Source organism: Panicum hallii, unplaced genomic scaffold (assembly GCF_002211085.1).
Source record: "Panicum hallii strain FIL2 unplaced genomic scaffold, PHallii_v3.1 scaffold_20, whole genome shotgun sequence".
Classification (NCBI taxonomy): Eukaryota; Viridiplantae; Streptophyta; class Magnoliopsida; order Poales; family Poaceae; genus Panicum; species Panicum hallii.
The window spans coordinates 12,574-34,275 of record NW_020356163.1 but is presented as its reverse complement, the minus strand read 5'-3'; the positions used below and the strand labels follow the sequence as shown (position 1 = coordinate 34,275).

Below are 21,702 nucleotides of genomic sequence, written 5' to 3'. Positions count from 1 at the left end.
TCAAATTTGGCTGCCTGAATAATGCACATTTGGTGTTTGCTTCCTGGACTGTCCAACCTCCGCCCCTGCATAAAGAGCTAAGTAAGAGAACAACCTCAAAACAGATTGACCAATGATCAGATAAATAATGGATGAGTTGGATTATATAATTTGTACTCTCACATAATATATATATATATATATAGAAACAAAAATATGACACAGTTAAACGCTGAAGCGCTTGCCGTCGGGGTTTGCGGGAATAAATTGAGTTTCTTCCTAAACATTTCGTTGAACATATAACCTGTGTTGCAGGCCTGATCCATTGCATCATGGTTTTGCGCGAAAATGTGTTTTCAGGTCGGTCAAATTGATTGAGCCAACGAATAAACAGCAGAACGGATAGAAAGCCTTTCTCAGGGCAAAGTGAGCAGAAAACTTCTATCAAGAAAAGAACTAACAATCATCTAGGTGACCAGAAAAAAAATGAAGGATAATGAGCCTTGAGAAACAGAAAGATCCATTGTATAATATTTCAGACATCTACGAAGATCTATCTTGCTCCTTACCCAAGGAGTGACATCTGGATCAATGGTCAGCCTAGCAACAAACATCACCGAAGCAGCAACTACTGATGGCAAGAACCGGAGACAGCCATAGTCCAGCAGACTCAGCTCAGCAAGATAACTCCCCATGAACTCCATTAACAAGATGGAGCACTACAACAAACATGCCAACAATAACATCAGACATCAATGCACATTGAAATGGGAAAACAGTTGGAATACAATAAATTAGAAAGGTCAGAAACCTTTTTGTCTTCATGGGCTGATCTTGTAAACCGCCTGAAATCAGCGAAACAAAGGAGAAGCAGTGTCAGACGTCCCATTAGCTGACATGTTCAGATGGAAAGCGAGCAATAGCAGAAAATATGAACTTTTGATTCAGCAGTGTACAACCTCAGGAAGATCTTGATTGTAGGATTGCCCAACTCGAACTGGAGAGGCTTGAGTATGTCACTCTCCATCTTGACGACCTCCTGCTTTGTGTAGGGTGTTGTCAGTGATGTAGCAGAAGTCCTCCGCATGAGGCGGGCTGATCTCTTTCCTGCAACCAGCCCGACCAAACTCAAACCCCAAATCTCCAAACAGCAGAGCCGCAAAAAGACAATTTGTGGGGGTGGCGCACTTACGCGGCAATGAGCATGGCAGCGACGCCAAGGAGTTGCAGCTTTGTCGTGGCTGAGCGCGTTGGCGGAGAGGAAGCGGTGGATATAGGAGATGGCGAGGTAGAGCGTGTGCTACGTGTCGGCGATGAGCTTGTACTCCTCGGCGACCTCGACGAGCCAGTCGTCGCATGTTGGCTGTGACGTTTGACTGCGCAGCCTCGATGTAGTCGGATCTCGGGTAGGACTCTGGAGAGGTTGCCCTCCCTGTAGGTGAGCAGAGGGTTAGGCGCGATGATAGATTTGGCCCGGGGGACAGGGCAGGCGCGGCAGGGCAGGCGCGGCAGCAATGGCGGGAGCGGGGTTGGCGGTGAGGGGGGTTGCGACATTCAGGTACTTAGGATTAAAACACACTAGATTCTAATATGAGTTTGTGTGTTTGATCTTTTGTATGTATGTTAAAAACTTTAATGCAAAGGTAAAAGGGTCTTTTTGTAATTCTGGAAAATTTAGGTCCTTTGGTGCCAAATGTGTGAGAATGGTAGGCAAAATCAAAATATATAATGGGTTGTTTTGCAAGAAGCCAGTACTTACTTTTAAATCATAGATAGAAGTGACACTACCCTAAGGATTCAATTGGAGTGTAGATTTTAAATAGGATTTTTCCGAAGTTTAAAATTTTGCCAAGTTTTAAATTAGATTCAAATTCTTAACTCTTTTGAAGCTGACCCTTAAAGCAAAGTTGTAAATCTTGCTAAGCTCTACATTTTTGCTTTTGGTCACATTTTCATTTGAGCTATGGATTGAATGTTGCTTTGTCTCTATAGTGGAGTCCCTGCATTTTTGGAAAATTCCAAACCAGTCCTCCTTCGTCTACCTCTCCAGCTGCCCCCGCGCCGCTCCTCTCCGCACCACGTGCCTTCCAGCGCCCATGCCCGCCGCTCACCACCCCACGCTGGCCCTCTCCCCGCCCCCCCACGTCGCGCCGCCGCCGCCCGAGTCGCCACGCACGGCGCCGGGCTTGCCAGCAACTGCTTCGCACGCGCAGTGCTTCTCCTAGTCTTAAAGCTTGCCCAGGAGTCCCTCTCGACTTCTTTTACCCATTCCACCACGCAGCATTGCTTCTTCTTTCTTTCTCCGCTCGACTACCCTCGCTGGAGCTCCGCCTCAGCTCCTGCCCGCTGTCGTCAGCTGCCTCCGCCGCCCCACACCCGCGATCCAGTGCTCCAGTAGCACCGCGCGCAACCCACTGAAGCTCACTGAGCAGTCAAATTTCACTTTCCCGTACTCGAGCAGCCCGGACCACAGCGCTGGTGAGCTCAAGCTCCGCCGCCGCTCGGTCTCGCCGTCGTCCCGGCGCTCCACCCCCTCTCAGCCCCTGCCAAGCACACCACCAGCACCACATCACCCTGAGGAAGCTTTCTAGCCACTTCCCCACCGCCCTCCGGCACTCCGACCACTAGAACGCCGTCACCGCCCCTCGGAGCCCCGCCGCCCGCCTCTGTTCACCGTCGACTCGCCGCTTCAGCCCCTCTCTTCCTCAACACCGGCCACCGCCGTGACCGCCGTGAGCTCCTGAACCTTTTCCCCCACTTTCCCCTTGCCGCCGGTGAGTCCCCTCGACGGAATTTGGTCGCCATCGATTGGCTTCTCTGTTTAACCCGGCCAAGGACCCAATTGCAAGGATTCAAATTTTTCCAGGGGCCTTTCTGTGGAAAATTAATACCCCCATTTCAAATCAGCCAAATTTGAAAATTCATAGGAATTTGTAGAAAAATCCAAAAATTTCCAAAATAGTTTTGTTGTACTCCAGAAGTCTAGCTCTACAACTTTTGTTACTGGAATTCATTTTGAAACAAAATGTTTTTAGAGTTATTTTAAAGTTTAGCAAAAGGGTATCTTGAGTATAACTTTTGCATACTAGCTCTATTGCTTGTGATTTTTAGTATGTAGCCTGATTAAGTTAGAAGTAAGCTTGTGTAAAAATTTCACCTGCAGTACTGAACCTTAACTTAAACTAATTTAAACTTATGCAAATCAAGCTTGAAATGGTTTAAATTTATTCAAGCATGTTACTAAGATTTTCATCCTTAGATCTTTTTACCATGTGATATTTTGTAATTGAGTAGTTCATAGTAAATCTTTCAAGAATTTATGGCACTGTTTTGCCTAAGATTTTAATTGAAACTTGAAATTTGAACTTAATTCAAATGCTTTAGTTTCTATTTTTAGAAATTTATGAAAAATTCATAGTAAGCCCATCTATTAGAAGTAAGCTTACCCACAAAAATTCAATGCCATAGCCTTTGTGGATTTTAAAATAAAAATAAAAATTGTTAACTTAATTCAATTAGTCCCATCAATTATGATAATTAATTAAGATACAAATAGTAGGTTTGAAATTCAAATCTCTTGTTTTATGAAGTTGTGTTTATCAATTTGTTAAATTGCAACTTTATCGTGAAGTAAATTCTTAACTCAAAAACCACCTAATAGAAATCATTGCATCTCATGTAGAGTCAGCGACACTCGATGACGGAGTCTACGAGTTAATTGAGGAGCCCGAGCAAGGGTTTTTTCTGAAGACCAAGTGAATGTCACCGAGGATTTAACTGAAGCCCCGAACCAAGGTTCGGAAGCCTTTGACATCCCTGACCCCAGCCCCGCTCAAGAAGGCAAGCCTCGGTGCATAACCCAGTGTTTCAAATTATTGTACTTATAAAGTTATATATATATCTAAATTGTGCATTAAAGTCTAGGAGTTGTAATAAAACCCTAGATGCATAAATCCTAGGAACCTATGTATTGTGCCTAAGTTCTTATCGAATAGATGCTCTGCTAATAGGACCGGCAGAAGTCGAGTGATTTCCTGTCACTCGCGCGATATAGGAATTGATTGTTTACTATTCTGCAATCACTGTAAGGACGATGGATGGGGCCGTGTGCAGTATCATGACTTGAAAGGTTACCCCGTCTGTGTTGATAAAAGTGGATAAGGTCGCAGTGTGTGGTAGCTGTGGTCAAGTGTTTGAATGTACTAGCCACATGCCGTAAATATGGTATGCGGTAAGCCTAATACCTGACTGGCCCAGCAAATGGACTTATCTCCACCACTCGATTGATTGGTTTTTATTGCACACACGCACCAACGTGTGGGAATACGTTCCATACAGCGGATGGGAGTACGGTCATACAGTCGCGCTGTAGAAGTACGTCCCGCACATGATGTGCGTATGGTCCTATAGTCGCTTGTGGTGGCCCTGATCCATAACCAGGAAGATGAAGGGAACGGTTGTTCGGAAAGTTAAGTTTCCGAGCGTGTGAGTTAGGATCCCTTGCAAGGTTATGAAATTTGATTCAGAATCGTCCGTTTCTCGCAGAGATTGAGATTGCTTGCTCTTTCTGCCACATAGAGTAATAATTGTAACTGTTGTTGGAATAATCTTGAGAGATGATAATCTCTACTTTGTTTGACTCGTATAGGTGCTTACCTAGAATGGTTAAAGAAACTAGAATCTGGAAGCTAAAATATGAAAGTAGATCATACTCTTTGTTGCTTTTCAGCAAAAGAAAACCAGAACCACTCAACCTTTCATGGTCCAGTTATGCGTTAAGTATACCCAATTTTCGGTTAAGCCTTACTGAGTATTAGCATACTCAGTCTTGCTAGTCTGTCTTTCAGGTATGGCCTATAAGAACCAAACGGATAGTCCAGCCTGACCATTCTCTGTTCCGTTTGGCTGGTCCGTGGAGTGGGATCCGTCCCTGGCTGGCAATGACCCTCCGGAATGACGCCATGTTCTGGGCTAAGCGTGGTGTCAACTTTCGCAACGTGTGTAGTCGCGTGTTAATTTCTTCCGCTGTGAATCTGAACAAGCTTGCATAGCTTGTGGTTTTAAACAATATTTGTATAAATTTACTTTAAGTTGAAACAGATTGTAATAATATTTAATATCACCCATTGGTGAGCTGTGATGTGATTGTAAACTCGCCTTCATGCAAGGTAAACCTACCTCGGTCCTGTGTAATTGTGGTTGAATCGGGCGGTGACCCAACAGACCAATGGGTTGTTCTGTTTGAAGTGCGTTGAGTTAGTATCGCTTGTATAGTGATGACTAGCGCACTTGAGCCGGAATAAATCAAGCGAATTTGTTCTGCCACAGGGACGAGGACTGGGACCGCGTGACGGCGTCAGCGCGACTGGACTGCGATGGCACGGTGCGGCGGCGGCGTGGTGGGAGTGTGAGTCGGCTGCGTAGCGGGGGCAGCGCTTGCGGCCTGCCTGGGAGGCTGGCGCCGGCACATCCTCCGCGGAGCAGGTGACTATGGCCCCACGTGACGCCATTAAGGAGGGCTGAGCAGTCTGCCCACCTACGAGGCCGGAGGCAGAGCGTGGCCCCACGCGATGCCGTCCACCTAGGAGGCTGGAGATGGAGCGTGGCCCCGCGGCTGCGGCCGGCCGCTTCCGGTGAGGCTCGAGGAGGAGGCAAGACCGTTTCAGCGTGTGTTCCGGCATGGAGATGGGGGCTGCGCCTTCCTGGCGGCAGCGCGGGCCGGCGTTGTCACACCCGGTTTAGTTTTAAGGACAAAACCGAATGCATAACTGTATATATATATATATATATATGCTAAGATCTAGTTTCATATATAGTGATTTCATCAGTGAATAATCAACAACAATATCATGAAAAGAGAACTAAAGACTATAAAAGATTATCAGAGTTATAAAGTTTATCTTGAAAATGAAGACTCCAAACTTCACAAGCAATCATCTTTAAAAGACTTCACATCAATTTTCTCTTCTGAGCAGCAATTATAATAAGCGTGAGTACACTTATGGTTGGTACTCAGCAAGTATTGGGAATTATATGATATGAAGGCCAAAAGTAAGGAAAGGCTGACTGGCTTACTGCGATAAGCAATTTTAGTTGGTCAAGTTTTATTAGCACCTGATTACTAAGGTATAAGTTCATACCAAAATCCACATTAAAAGAGAGAGAAGAGATACAGCATAAGCATATCCAAAACCATATACATGGTTCACGATTTAATTCATCTTTAAATTCATTAATCATGTGAGGGTCCAACCCACTCTTAACCGTAAGCACGGCTGATATATCAGTTTTCACTCTGCGGAGATTGTACACTTTACCCACAATTTGTGTCTTCCAATTTGCCGAGGTAGCTAGCCTATTAAACACTTCCAAGGTGAGTGGCAAGGGATTCACTACGATGCCTTTACAAAGATTCCATATCTTATAACAATCCGCTAAGATTTCAAGTCAAAGCGGTCATAACTCTCCCTAATGAGGAAGTGCCTTAGCCAAGGACCACATATCAAAGCCTCAAGAGGACCGAGCTATACCTTGATGATGCAACCCCTCTTGCCCTTTCGGTAAGATCATCATAAACTAGTGTTTCTAATTAATCAGTCAAGACCAGAGGCATATAGTATTACGGTTGCACCGTTTTCCAAGGTGGTTCTCCATGTTCCGATTAAACATATGATCTTGTATTAACAACGCATAGCGCATGAACATGGATAGAACAGGTGTAGTATCATCATTATTGTCATCATGGTTATATATTATTCCCAAACCGTAATCAGTTATAGCAACTAACCAGAAGCTACCGAACATAAAGGTAAAACCTAGGTTAGCAAGGAATGATCATAAAGACTAGGCATATCCTTAATTAGGATCCATCAGGTTAAGACACATGCATCCATAAAGAAAGTTGTATTTATTATGATTATTAGGATAAAAGAACGATCAAGGTGTTGTCGATCGAAACCCACCGGCGAGCAACGACAGGCAACACGAGGAGCCGGGAGGCTTCCGGGACGGCTGGTGGGCCCCAGTCCCTCGGTCAACGGCCCAGCGATCTGGCGCACACCCTGGCTTGGAGTCGCTAGGCGTGCCACCTGATCCTGCACCCGATCAGGAAGGTGTGATGTGTTAAATTTCTGTAAGCACAGACACTTGTAAAGGTTAGTTCGAGCCGTGATCGGCTCATCGCTCCTCCCCGGTATCGGCTATGAAGAGCCGATTGCATCAATACCGGATCGAATCTTTGGGATAGGCAATATATATATATATAATAATGAAATAATTCTTGCTTCACAAATATCAATCTAATCCAATCTACGATAACTAAGCCCTCACTGCACGATCGGAACATCCTACACGTGATTGAGCCTAACAAATACGCAAAAGCATCGAAACAAACGACCTAAATAGAGATCCTAAAAACAGCCCAAGAGCCGATTCCTAGAGAAACCTCTACTCAAGCTACGATCCGATACTAAACATACTGCCGGAACTTTCAACTCGTTTGCAAGGCCTAATCATGCACATATCGAGCTAAATCTCTAATAGATAGAAACTAGCCATAACAGATTGGATCTATTAATAAAAATGAAGCAAGATGCAACCATCGCATCCATGATCGAACACGATGATTGCGAAGCGCACATGAGCAACGAACAGAGCAGGATCGGGATATAAAGAGAATAATGTTACCCTATGCGCGCTATGATAACTAGTGCTACTCGCCATCTACAAGGCTTCAGAACAAGCAACACATGAAACGAACGAGCAAGGGTAATGCTACCCCGATCACGCAGAGCATGATCGGGGCCGCATGGCACTTACCCAATGAAAACCCTAGAACAGGGGAGGCGATGCGCCGTGAGTTGTTGATGAATAATCTATTTTTCTTGTTTATTCGTGGTACATATTTATAGTCCGTAGACTTGTTCTCTTTAACTAACCCTAACCAAACACGACACGAATCCTAACTGCCTATATCTAAATTTACACGGCCTTACTGGCCCCAATTACCCGCACAGGGTCCGATCCGCAAACCTACCGTAACCGGCGAGCAACGATTAAGTCCATCTGGGCACCAACGAGGACGATGATACCTATCTTCCTCTTCATCCTCCCTTTGTGATGATCGAACCCAATCATGCCGGGTTGGAGCAGGTCCTAGCCGCTGAAAAACTGAATCCCTTGCATCTGGTTTTACAGGTCTACACTCCGGGCAATCCCTGATAGTAGGCAGTCGAGCCATACCGGAATTCCAACAGTACCTGAAGAAGGGACAGTACCAATGATCGCGGGTATCTTCATGCTTCCTCAAGCACTTTCCAGTGCGATGTTCATATTCTTCTTCCTCAGATTCCCGCTGGAGGCGCTGCTGGTACTGGTATTCATATTTTCTGAGAAGATCAGAAGAAGTTGGTCGCTGATTCTTCACATACCTTACTTGTTCTTCTGTGACGTATTCTTTTTTCCCTTTTTGGGGCCGCTCGCTGGGATCGGCCTCTTTATTTTTGGCCTGGTGACGTGATGCCACCCCTGCCACGTTGATGCCGAGCGCGAAATCCAGCTGTCGCCTTGCAGACCGGTCATAATTTTCTACCATATTTACACCAGGAAAAGGCTGGGTGTCTACCTTCATAGTGGTCTGACCCAGGATCAATCGGCCCTGCTCAATAGCTGATTGGATTTGCCGACGGAGCTCCTTGCAATCACTCGTGCTGTGGGTAAAGGAGTTATGCCATTTACAATATGATCTTCCTTTTAACTCCTGCGCTGTGGGAGGTTTGTATCCTTCTGGAAACTTCAACTGCTTTTCTTTTAATAATAAGTCGAAAATTTGTTCGACTTTACCCACATCAAAGTCAAACCCCTTTGCAGGCCCAGTTTTCCTTACCCACTTGCAAGGTACAGGATTTGCGCCACGAGCCCATTCTGCAACCGATACTTCTAGCTCTTCCCCGGAGTCATCGGCTTCTTCTGTATCAGCTACTGCTACTCGACGCTTAAATTTCTCTTGGTATAGCTTGGGATGACGCTGCTCATGCGTCGTCAGCTTCTGGACTAGATGCGCCAAAGAAGTGAATTCCAATTGAAAAGCCAGATCTCTGATCGGCTTCAATAATCCCACTGATGCCAATTCAACAGCTTCTTTTTCTGAGATCCGTATTGAATAGCATTTGTTCTTCATCTCCCTGAAGCATCAAACGAACTCTGCCATGGTCTCTCCATGCTTTTGTCGGAGCTGCGCCAGATCGGCAATTCCTGCTTCCGCAGCTTCTGAATGGTACTGAATATGGAATTGCTCTTCCAGTTGCTTCCAGGTACGGATCGAGTCAGGACCTAATGACGTATACCATCCAAAAGCTGGTCCTATAAGCGATTGTGAGAAGAACCTTACTCGCAACGGATCCGATACGGAAATCATACCCAATTGTGCCAAATATCGGCTCACATGTTCGATAGAACTAGAACCTTCTGCCCCACTGAATTTGGTAAACTCGGGGAGCCGATATTTAGGCGGCAATGGGATTAGATCATAATCGCTTGGATATGGCTTAGTATAGCCGATCGCTCTCCTCTTTGGTAATATGCCAAACTGATCCCTCAGGATGGCGCTGATTTGCTCCGCTGTTTGTGACCCAGGGGCCGAGTGCATACTGTCGTGACTCGGCCTGGTAGCATAAGTTGCCAACCACGCTTGTTTGTCCGCGTCGGCTCCAGAGACCCCTCCAACTACCTTCTGCGCAGCATGTACCGGGTTATTGATGTTTGGTATGTATGCACACATGTAACCATGTGGGACTTTCTTGGGTGGCTCGCTGAAGAACTGGTGATCCATGGGATCACCTCCCACTTTATAAACCACATAAGCTGGAGCGCCATGTGATTCGGCAGCTGCGAGCGCATAAGGCAACGGAGGTCTGGTCTGGAACGACAATTCTCCCTTATGACTGCCCAAAGTAGGCCCAGTTGGAGAATGCTGATGCTTCATAATTTCTTGAACCACTCGCAAAGCTACACGCTCGAAAACATTGACCAAACTTTCAGAATGCCGGTGCAATGAATGAGCCACCGCATAATTTACCTCCTGCCGCAAAGCTCTGGTACGATCTTCAGAAGGGGTAGACAGATCTACTCCATCAAGAGCACCCTCAGGTGAAAACCCTCTCCACCTGACACCATGGTTGTGAGTCCTTTCAAAAGAGCCGATGAGGTCGGCTTCAAATTGAGCCTTGATTTCGTCGTATCTTTGCTTATGCTCGGCAGAGAGCTCTTCATAAGTGATTGGATCGTCTCTTGCCATTCTGCCGTCCGCGGTTGATGAAGTCAACGGTGATGATGATGTCGATGAAGATGGTGATGACGAAGTTGATGAAGATTGTCCCACTGGGCGTGCCAGAATGTGTTGTCATCGAAACCCACCGGCGAGCAACGACAGGCAACACGAGGAGCCGGGAGGCTTCCGGGACTGCTGGTGGGCCCCGGTCCCTCTATCAACGGCCCAGCGATCTGGCGCACACCCTGGCTTGGAGTCGCTAGGCGTGCCACCTGATCCTGCACCCGATCAGGAAGGTGTGATGTGTTAAATTCCTGTAAGCACAGACACTTGTAAAGGTTAGTCCGAGCCGTGATCGGCTCATTGCTCCTTCCCGGTATCGGCTATGAAGAGCTGATTGCATCAATACCGGATCGAATCTTTGGGACAGGCAATATATATATAATAATGAAATAAATCTTGCTTCACAAATATCAATCTAATCCAATCTACGATAACTAAGCCCTCACTGCACGATCGGAACATCCTACACATGATTGAGCCTAACGAATACGCAAAAGCATCGAAACAAACGACCTAAATAGAGATCCTAAAAACAGCCCAAGAGCCGATTCCTAGAGAAACCTCTACTCAAGCTACGATCTGATACTAAACATACTGCCGGAACTTTCAACTCGTTTGCAAGGCCTAATCATGCACATATCGAGCTAAATCTCTAATAGATAGAAACTAGCCATAACAGATTGGATCTATTAATAAAAACGAAGCAAGATGCAACCATCGCATCCATGATCGAACACGATGATTGCGAAGCGCACATGAGCAACGAACAGAGCAGGATCGGGATATAAAGAGAATAACGTTACCCTATGCGCGCTATGATAACTAGTGCTACTCGCCATCTACAAGGCTTCAGAACGAGCAACACATGAAACGAACGAGCAAGGGTAATGCTACCCCGATCACGCAGAGCATGATTGGGGCCGCATGGCACTTACCCAATGAAAACCCTAGAACAGGGGAGGCGATGCGCCGTGAGTTGTTGATGAATGATCTCTTTTTCTTGTTTATTCGTGGTACATATTTATAGTCCGTAGACTTGTTCTCTTTAACTAACACTAACCAAACACGACATGAATCCTAACTGCCTATATCTAAATTTACACGGCCTTACTGGCCCCAATTACCCGCACAGGGTCCGATCCACAAACCTACCGTAACCGTCTTCTAGGCCCATCTTGCTCCATGGCCCAATTCTGGCCCGTCCAAAATATGGTGATAACACAAGGAAACACTTGCCTTTCTTTTAGAGAATAGCTGCTCAAAGTCTTCAACTCTTCTTGTTCTTGACACTGTAAATCTTCAAAGCTCTTGGATCGCACTCCTTCTAACATCAAACGAGCATCGGGCCCAAGCAAAACAACAAACAAATAAAAAGAACAACTAAGAACACATATATCAAACAAAAAGAAAGCTTTAGAAGAGCGAACTAAAGGATAGGGTTCATTGCTACGATCACGAGAGCGCAAGAAACGCTGAAACAGAGCTAGATAGAAAAGAAACAGCTATCAGAATATTTGTATTATAAAAGAAATAAAAGAACTATAGGCTTTCATTTATTTTAATTTAGAAAACTAATGTAAAAGATATTCAAAAGAGAATATCCCTTATTATAATTAACTCATATTATATTTGCATTTATAAAGATGAGGTACAACTTAGTCAAATGTTATATATAATTGTCTATGTACAAATTATCCTAATTAAACAATTAATTAGAAAAGAAACTGGTGAGAGTATCAAAATGTCGAACTTTATGGTTCGTGTTCAACTAATCAAATTATAACTAAAACATATTTAAGTTGATATTAATCAAATTAACATTAATTAAGAAAAGCGGAGTAAAGACTTAATTGGGTTTTAATTGGAAAAACTAGATGAGAGGATATTAATCAAATTAAATCTATATTTAATTTTAAAAATAGGAACTATGGTACAAGATCACTACTAAATGATAGCTTAGGGTTTTAGAATACTAACGCAAAAAGAACGGATCAAAACGGATCTAAAATGCGGAAACTACGCATGAAACAAGGTTACAAGTACATATACATGATTAACTATAGATCTGGAGGGCTATCAGCAAAGAATTGCAAGATACAGAAACAGTACCCACAAATTAGGAAAAGTTTAGAGTTAGATCTGAAAAGGATCATGGGTGGGGCTGGGTTGAAAAAATCCAATGGATCTAGTGGGTTTTCTACGAAGTTTGCAAGACACACGAAAAACTGCAGGAATTACAAGATTGTTAGGGGGCTAAATTGCAAAGGCTTGGGGAACAGGCTCCCATGGTGTCTGGCGCCCACTGTTGGCCGGATTCCCGGTGATTCCGGGCATGGGAGACCGCGGTGAGCGGGGCAAAAGAAAGAGGAGAGGGAGGGGAACCTAGTTTATACCTTACTTGCCGCGGGGATGCATCATGGTGGTCGAAATCGACGGCGCAAGGAGCGATGGCGGTTTTGCCCGGCTTCTGTTCCTGGGTGGTGGCGCTGGGCACCAGGGGACGCGCAGGGCAGTGTAGGAGGGGGCGGGCAGGGGGTGAGGCGAGACGCGGTGCAGGGACTTAGGCTGGCGGCGGTAGTGCAGGGGCACAACGTTGTGTCTCAGGTGTGCAGAGGCGTGAGGGGCGGCGGTGCTCTTGGTGGCGCGTGAGCAGGAGAGCGTGTGGCGGTAGGGGGCCCTGCTGCAGGGGGCAGGGCGACGGCTGTGCCGCAGGGCAAGGGGCGATGGGGAGGCCAGCAGGGGCGCGTGCAGGGAGGCGCATAGAGGGGCGAGCGGAGCAGAGGGATGGCGATGCAGGGGAGAGGGGTGCGGTGGTGCTGGCTGCAGCAGCAGGGGCGCGAGGGCTCAGGCGCTCGGCCTTGCGAGCAGGAGGGTCGCGCGGTGCAGGGGGAGGTCGCAAGGGGCACGGCGACGGCAGCCTCTACTCGGCTCCTGGTGGCGGCGTGCGCTCGGGAGAGGGGTGACGCAAGGGGCTGCGGGGAACAGGGGTTCGTTGTGGCGGCCTAGGGCCAGCGATGCAGAAGGGGAACGTGTGGGGTTGCCTTTTTATAGGGTGAGATGGCTGGGCTGGTGGACTGGGCAGCACGCAGGTTAGGTCGGGCTGAGCCGAAGGCCAAAGCGGGTGGTGGGAAGGAATGCCGAGCTGGGCTGGGGAGTTCGGGAGAGCAAGGTCGAAAAGAAAAACGAGCTGTTCGAAGCAATACAGGATGTTCGAGAGCATGAAGTAGAAAACATAGAGGGATCGAGTGAGCTGAATCTTTTTATTGAACATGGACCGTTGGGCTTGCGTGATGCGCAAACCAAGGCTAGCAATGCCGGCCATCTAGTCTCGAATGAAATCCAAAATAGCACATCACGAACAGCTAGCTCGGATGCGGGTGACATACAAGAATACGATGAGGTCGGGCATGTGTGGCTAGATCGGACTCGATCGACGAGTCCAAGCACGCACGCACTGGAAAGCTGAGTTTGGCATGACATAGCTGTCGTGTTGAGGAAGGAAAAAGAAAGGATGGGGATGGTGGTGGCCGAACTGGGTCGGATCAGGTTTAGGTGTTGGCAAGCTAGGCCAGGGTCATGCAGCGGCGACGTAGGTCACCAGAGCTTACACTTACGACATTGGACCATCATCGGAAAATACCAAAGTCGGGCTACGGCTACGTTTCGAGCGTGATTTGTTTGGGGAGAAGGATTAGAGAATGAGGAACTCGATGGAGCATCTCATGGTCTTGGATAGGATAGAGGAAACATGACGGATACTGAAGAAACGAATGGGTCCGATTACGACGAGATATTAGCAACTATACAGAGAAAGAAGGAAAGGGCAAATGAAAAGGCTTCTAGATAACTCCAGCTTGGCGAAGAAAGATGATCGACGGCGAGTGTCGGTCAGGTGGCTTTGACGAGCTATTAAGCTTCAGAAAGGAAAGGCAAAAGTCGAGAACAAGGGTATTCGCTTCGGTACCTTAAGGAGAAACTTTTGATTTACTTTTTGTTGACAAAATACGGCAGATGACGAGATCACGGCGGTGGTCGAGCTCAACAGCACGGTTCTATGGTCTTGGGTCGAATTGGACCAAAAATGAGTTAAGTCCAGCTCGAAATGAAAAGAAAATGAATTCATTTTTTAGAACATATTTTCAAGCTTAAAATCAATCTAGAAAAGTCTAGATAAATCTTTTAAACTATAAAAAATATATCCAAAAGAATCCCAAAAATTTCAGGAAAAAACCTAGGACACGACGAGTCCAAATAAAATACTCGAAGCTCAATAAAAAGATTTTAGAGCTTTCCAATAAATGGATTTACCTCTACAAAAAATGGATTTAGCTCTACAGAAAAAGAGAATAATTTCCAAAAAAATCTTTAAAATTCTTAGAAAATCCTATTGATAGATGAACACATTCTAAACGATACTCATATCCTAAAATTAAATATTTTAGGGTGTCATAGGCGTGCGCACGCCTGCAGATCAATTCCAGGCGGGCAGCTGCCGGACGTGCTCGCTCGCCTAATGATCTGGTCGTTGGTCCAGTGCTGCAAGCCGAGGTTGATCCGCCCGCAGCTCGGGTTCCGGCAGAGGAGGAGGAAGGGAGGATCTGTGCGGAGGCTCCAACGAACCCGAGGGGAGTGGCCATGGATGGACTCCGCGGCTTGTGCCCTTGTGTTGCGGCATGGCGGATGAGGGGGGTGCTGGGGGGGGGGGCGCCTGCGGCGGAGAAGGGGGTTGCCGAGCGTGCGGGCCCGTGGCTGCGTGGCAGAGGAGGCCCAATATCGCGGCGGAGGAGGGTGAGCCGTGCGCGGGGGCCGCGGCTCGCGGCGAAGGCGGCGCGCGGAAGAGGGTGTGCCGAGCGCGCGGCGCAGGAGTCAAGGGGCGGCGAGCATCAGGGCTGCGCTAGGGGAGGGCGCCGGGGGCGCGAGATGAAACTGACAGCGCATGATTCTTTGCGGACGGCTAGAAATGCCCACTGGCGAGACGATGCAGAATTCCAGGGCCAAACCCCGATCGACGACCAAAATTAAATTCTGACAGCAATGGAAAAGAATCAGCAGTGTGGATCTGTGGACGGCGAGACGAAGCGCGTCCCCGTCCCAGTCGCACGAAGATTTGGTCTCCCAATTGGTTTTTTTAGGAGTATAGATTCCATTGTCCCTTGCTTTCATGTGTTAGCCCATGTCTGCTTAATAGTTTGCAAAGCTAGCTAACAAGGCAGAAGAAAAATCCAATAAACTCTCGGCCAGCATATGCCCTCCATGTCAAGATGTGCTTGCTTGAGTTATACTTCGTATGGCATTTGAACTTTGCAGTCTTTATAACCCCTGAATTTGCTTTCTTCTTTCCTTACTCTAGAGATGAATTCCTTTTTTCTAGCATGAGCTTCTCGTAACACCTAGTGTTTGCTGGCATGTTCTTGATGATTAGCCCTTAAGGAATTCCGAACTGTTAGTCAGGGCAAGGTTCTACTTTGTTTCAATGGGTTCAAAGGTAGTGGACCTTATCTAGCGAAATTCAATGATATGCGTTTCAGTAAGTAAATATTCAAATTAATGGAATTGGCTGTACAACTATGGTAAATCAAGATATGGCATATCTGTTTTGGTCATATTTCCTGCACTACCAGAAAACTGCAAATTCCTGACGATTCAAACTTTTCCTGTCGGTTTTTGTCGAACCGACAGGAGATAGTGTTCACTCCTGTCGGAAGGGGAAAACCGTCAGGAAAAGTTTCTGGCCGCAACGTCCCGTATTCCGGTAGTGCTGGTTCCGTTCTCAGTACCTCTAGAGATGTGTTTCTAATTTTTTCTTCTTACCATTGAGACATTAAAAAGAGTTAACTAGTCCAGACGAATTGAACTACTTTGGTGTTTTCTGTCAAGGTTAATAAAATGCAAGTAAATTCTCCATTTGTACCTAAAGCCTAACGGAAAACTATTTTTTTTTCTCTCTTGATGGTACATGGGCCTAGTAGATTCAATTTCTAGTATAATCGAGCTACAGCATCCGATAGTACCTTTGATGTGTGTCATCATTTTAAATGCCGTGGCATTATATGTCTTATAGCTACTTACAGTTTTCTAATAGTAATTTATAGTATTTCCTATGTTAATAATGTTGCAAATTTTCTTTTGTTGTTCTTATATGAAATACTTGTGTTACATATACAGAGCTCAATGTGCAGTTGAATAGAGTTACATAAAAATATGTACACTGTTCCATACTTCTATTCTTGATAGGATAGGGTGCAACGCCTGGAGTGGGACCCGCGCTACCAGTCGGTCCTCTGCGTCAAGAACAAGCGGCTCTACGACCTCCGGTTGCAGACGCCGGAACAGGTGTTAATGCAGGAAGAGGAAGACCTCAGAAGTGTAATAACATGGAATCGCTGATCCTGTGACAAGTTCATTTCTTCCATTAACCATGTTGTCTTAGATCGAGTTATAACATATTACCATCCGTGATTGATACTCTTTTAGCCAGAATAAAGTGATTTGCAAGGAAGGAACTAAGCTAACTACCCCGGCCCACACCTTTTCTCTTTTGTCCCTTTTGCTACTCACAACGAGACACATTGATGTACTTAGCTGCGAAGCAAATGTGGTGAGGCCATTGCATATGCAAAAATAGTAGCTGGGGCTGTTTCCATGCTCCTGTCATGGGGACACACAGATTGCTACAAATAATGGATCGAGCCTTGTCCCTGTCTATAAATAGGAGGCTGCCCGCGGCCGTAGCACCAGCACCACCATCAAAAACCACAAGCCGGAGCTGACCACCAACTAGCACCCATACTTACAAAGCAAGCTGGGATTCTGGTGTACAAAAGAAAGAACAAGCAAGAAACATGGCCACCTCGAGCATGCTTCGGACGATCCTCACTGTCGTCTTATTGGCTCTCTTGCTAAGTGGTGAGTCTCGCGGTTTGACAAGCTTGTCGTGGAAACAAAATTTAGCTCCGTACATAGAGGGTATAGTTCAAATTTTAATTAGTACTCACCCCGTTCTAAATTATTAATTATTTTGCACAGCAAAATCTAAGCTAAAACAGCTAATAATTTAGAAGAACAGAGGGAGTAACTCACTAACACCAAGAGCTATCAAAAATTGCCAATAATTATTCAAATTCTCAATGCCTACTGATGTTTGACATTCAACTTCTATTGAAAAAAAAACATGATCAGGAACAAATGGCGAGCGATGCATCACGTCGAGCATCCAGGTGGAGACCATCAATTCAGGCGTCGTGGTGTCCGGCGGCGACACGGTGTTCCAGGTGGAGCTGAAGAACTTGTGCCCGTGCGCCGTCAGGAACGTCCGCCTCGACGCCCGGGGCTTCGCCACGACAGTGGACGTTGATCCTGCTGCGTTCCGCGCTGACGACGGAGGCGTCTACCTGGTGAACGGCGGCGAGCCAATCCCAAGCATGGCCACCGTAAGCTTCCAGTACGCCTGGGACCACTTCTTCCAGATGACTCCCAGGAGCTTGGAGGTCGATGGCCCGTGCTAATAGCTATTAGCAAGTTGCCTGCTCATAAGCTGTGCCATCTTGGATATAGTGTTATTATAATGGATAACTGTGTGTTAGTGTATGGGAGAGAGAGAGGGGGGGAGAGAGAGAGAGAGAGAGAGAGAAGCTAATAATCAGTCCTGCTCAATAAAGCTTGAGGAAACGGGTGATCTGCTCTTCAAGAAATGTACTGTATATGTTAAAAAAGGTATGCTACCAAATGATCAAAGAGTTTTGAAGAGGCAGAGTTTATACTCTTTTGTTGGAAAATGCATGGGAAAACATTCCGGTCCATGCATTGTCTCTTGTATGCCATATAATTTCCTTTTAAATTTTTGAGTGTTGCTAGTTCTAAGATGGCATAAATCATGCAACTTAACAGGACACCACAAACAGTAGACTGCAGATATGTGATGCCTTGCCCCATGGTTAGTTACCACAGATTGCTTGTATGCAGAGTTCGAAAAGTGCTTCCACAAATTTCCTAGTTCGCTTTATGTCTGAAAAGATGCACTCTCACGCGTGATAAATTCCTAGCCTCCATCGTACTCCATAGTATGACATATTCTTTGCTAGAAGCTTCGTGCGCTAAGGCAAACTCACAATGACTCGACACGTAGTCCTCAAAAAGATTTCATTAAACTCTCAATTTATATGTACGTTTTCTCCATAAGATCAGAGTTACACAATATTCTCTCCAAGTAGCTAGATATATGCAAGCTAGCTATCTTGTGACAGTGTATGATTGTCCAAAAGTTTTAGTGTCTTCTAGTAGTTTTTCTCTAGTGGGTGCCAAATCTCCTAGTACGAGTATTACTCAATAATTTACAAATAACCAATAACATAAACCCTCATAATCTCATTTACCACACAATTATAGTATATAGTTACCAAATGTATTAAAACCCGCTGGCCACAAATTATGAAAACTAACAAGAAATTTTATAAGTCTTTAAGTGTATATATCCGAGGACATGCATGGAAGCCTACACTATAGCCCCTCCACTAGTACAGAATCCTTCACTAGTACCGGTTGGGAACCGGCTTTAGTCCCGGTTTTCCAACTGGGACTGCGTATCTGGGACTAATGTACCTCACCTTTTTATCCCGGCAGCTATTCAACTGGACTAATGTAATATTTTAGAAATAAAAAAAATATCAGCCTTAGCGCCGCCGCCCGCCGGGGCCAGGCTGAGCCAGGTCTGGCCGCGCCGCCCGCCGGGCAGCTTCGTCTCGAGCACCACCTTCTTGAGCTCCAACTCCACCTCGACCGCCATAGAGATGCAATCAAATCGAGAGCAAGAAACATCGAAGGATTCACATTACATGAGTTCAATTTGATTCATTGTACAACAACTGATTCATAACACATGAGTTCGATTTGATTCAAGTATAACATCTAATACACAACACACTCACAAACCAATCATTCCCAAACACAAATTTATCTGTAGCTTCTCACCGGCTGGATCCGCTGCGGCCGGGCCTATCCTCGCGCTCGGCGGCAGCACGCAGCCCTCGCGCCCGTGCTGCCAGGCTTGCCCTCACACCGGCCAGGTCAAGTGCGCACGTGGCCGTAGGGCCGGCGGCGGCAAGGCCAGCCCTTGCGTGGCGGCCAGGCCAGCCCCTGCGCGGCCCGTGGAGGCTGGCAGCGGCCAGGCCAGACCCGCGTGCTCTGCCGGCGGCGGCCAGGCCAGCCCCCGCTGTGCCCACCTGGTCATCAGAGAGCTATACAGGAGGGGGGAGAGAGAGGCTACGTGAGAGGAGAGGGTAAGGAAGGGGTGAGCGAGATGAGAGGATAATGGAGCGAGTCGGGAAGATAAGGACAGAAGCTACATGCACTACACTTGAAAAAATTGGAGCTCCGGGTTCACCACCTATAGTCTCGCCCGGGACTAAAGAGTTTTATTAGTTTCCGGTGTAGCCACCACCCAGTACTAAAAATATCCTACTCATCAGTCACGGGTGATGAGTACAATGGGATTAATAGGGGTTCTTTAGTCCCGGGTGGAACCATCACCCGGGACTAAAGATTATGTCCACCTAGCCATTAGATTCGGAACTAACGTAGACTGATGATAGTTTGTGTAGTAGTGCTCGAAATGAATTATTCTGGTGTAGAAATTATGGCTCTTGTTTGGACATATTGTGATTTTGGAGATATATAATAATAAATTTAATCTGACTAACATGTTTGTTAAGTATATATTTTAATAAGCCACACGTAAAACTTTTAAATATTGATTTAATTTATGATGTGAAAATCCGAATTTTTAAACATCCAATAAAATATGCATGAACTTAAAGTTTTGATTCCAGTGTTGCTAACTCCTCGTAATTAGAAGTCAAATTTAATTCCACAAATTTAAGAACTTTATAATCGTGTTATGTGCTTGTTTGTCTGAGTGATACTTGAATTCGGATTGAAATATAAATCCCAATACGTTTACAAAATCAATATCAGAACTACTATCTCAAACTATTCCCTTGGTCCTTCCGTAACAGTTTTTTATTAGGCATCCTTCCATATTGGTTAGCCCATCAATAAACCAATACGACTCTACTCCACGACTGCCGCAGCAGCAGAGCAGGGCCCTCCCGGCCCATTTCGTAGCCCATGTACAGGCACTTCTTGGAGGCGTCCATGTTCCGGCTGAAGAGAGGCACGTAGGCGTCTATGCTCCTAGAGACCACGAAGGACGGCACGAGGTCAGGGCGACTAGAAAGCTAGTCGTCAGAGACGCCTCGACTGCTGCACTGCATCCGCCTGCTGCCACCAGCGCCCGACGTCCTACGTCCTTAGAAGCACCACGTGGATGCACGCCACGAGCCCGTGCCTGGCAATCTCAAACTGGTACATGCTTTCCAATTTAGTCCAGTTAGTGATCAGGAGACAACAGGAACAGAAAGCCGTTAGGTAGGCCACATTCCCTGCCCTGACGACGGAAGAGCTCATAGGAGGCAGGTCCGTATATGGCCCATTGCAAGTCGGCTGACCGCACCGGGTCCCCAAACACTAGGTTAAGTACAAGCCCAACTGGCCAACTGCCGATTGGAATGACCTGCTAGTTTCCCGATTGGAATATCGCAGGCACGTCCAACGCCAAACACAATGGAAGCTGCAGTGCAGATACGTGGCTGAGTTGCTCCATGATTAATTTGTTAGCAATTCAATTATTTATTTGCAAGACTAAACTGTACTTTGTCCTGCTACCAGATGATCACGTCATCACGATTACACGGGTTAGGCTGAAATCTGGAGACATATAGGCGCGGCTTTGATTCTAACTAGAAATATAAAGCCGCGCCATTTGTTGGAAGAAACCAGCTTTTACGTCTACCTTTGTCCTCTAGGAATGTTTGAACATAGGCCCCTTCGTAGCTCTCAATAAGGGAACAAATTCTGAGCAACTTCTAAAGGCTGAGTGAACACATAAGTTTGCTGAAGATGATCTATGTGTGTGCAAAGCTCTTGAAATGGCTCTAGTGTGCGTAGGGGAATATACATTTATCATAAAAATTCATATGAACTGAAAGGTTGGAATAATGAATAGCAAATATGCTATTCACCATAGTGAGTTACTAGGCACGCTCCTGCATATAGGTCAGTACAAATAGGCAGTTGCAGTTGCAGTTGCTTGGCAAGAAAATAATTACAATTTGAATTAAGGAGAAGCGTAATTTCATTCATGAAATGAGTGGATAAAAATTTTGGATGTTTCACCTTAGGAAGAATCAACTTGCATCGTTATATATGCGTTGCTCAGACAAGATGCTCACCATCGTTATTTCGGCATCCGTCTTTGGATTGCTCTCGAACATCTTGCCCCATAGCTCGATATTGTGGTGGTCTTGGTGAATGTAGTGTATAATGTCGCGGTCGTCCAC

At 46.0% G+C, this 21,702-nt stretch overlaps 1 protein-coding gene and 1 pseudogene across 1 annotated transcript; one reads left to right on the top strand and one right to left on the bottom strand.

Annotated features, from left to right (window-relative positions):
• Positions 1–204: 204 nt before the first annotated feature.
• Positions 205–6,633, bottom strand: LOC112878578 (annotated as a pseudogene).
• A 10,405-nt stretch (positions 6,634–17,038) lies between these two features.
• LOC112878579 lies at positions 17,039–18,066 on the top strand. The gene is made up of 2 exons (XM_025942838.1): positions 17,039–17,215; positions 17,489–18,066. Exons 1-2 carry the CDS (start codon positions 17,152–17,154, stop codon positions 17,812–17,814), a joined length of 390 nt encoding a protein of 129 aa, XP_025798623.1. The 5' UTR covers positions 17,039–17,151; the 3' UTR covers positions 17,815–18,066.
• The last annotated feature ends 3,636 nt before the right edge of the window (positions 18,067–21,702 follow it).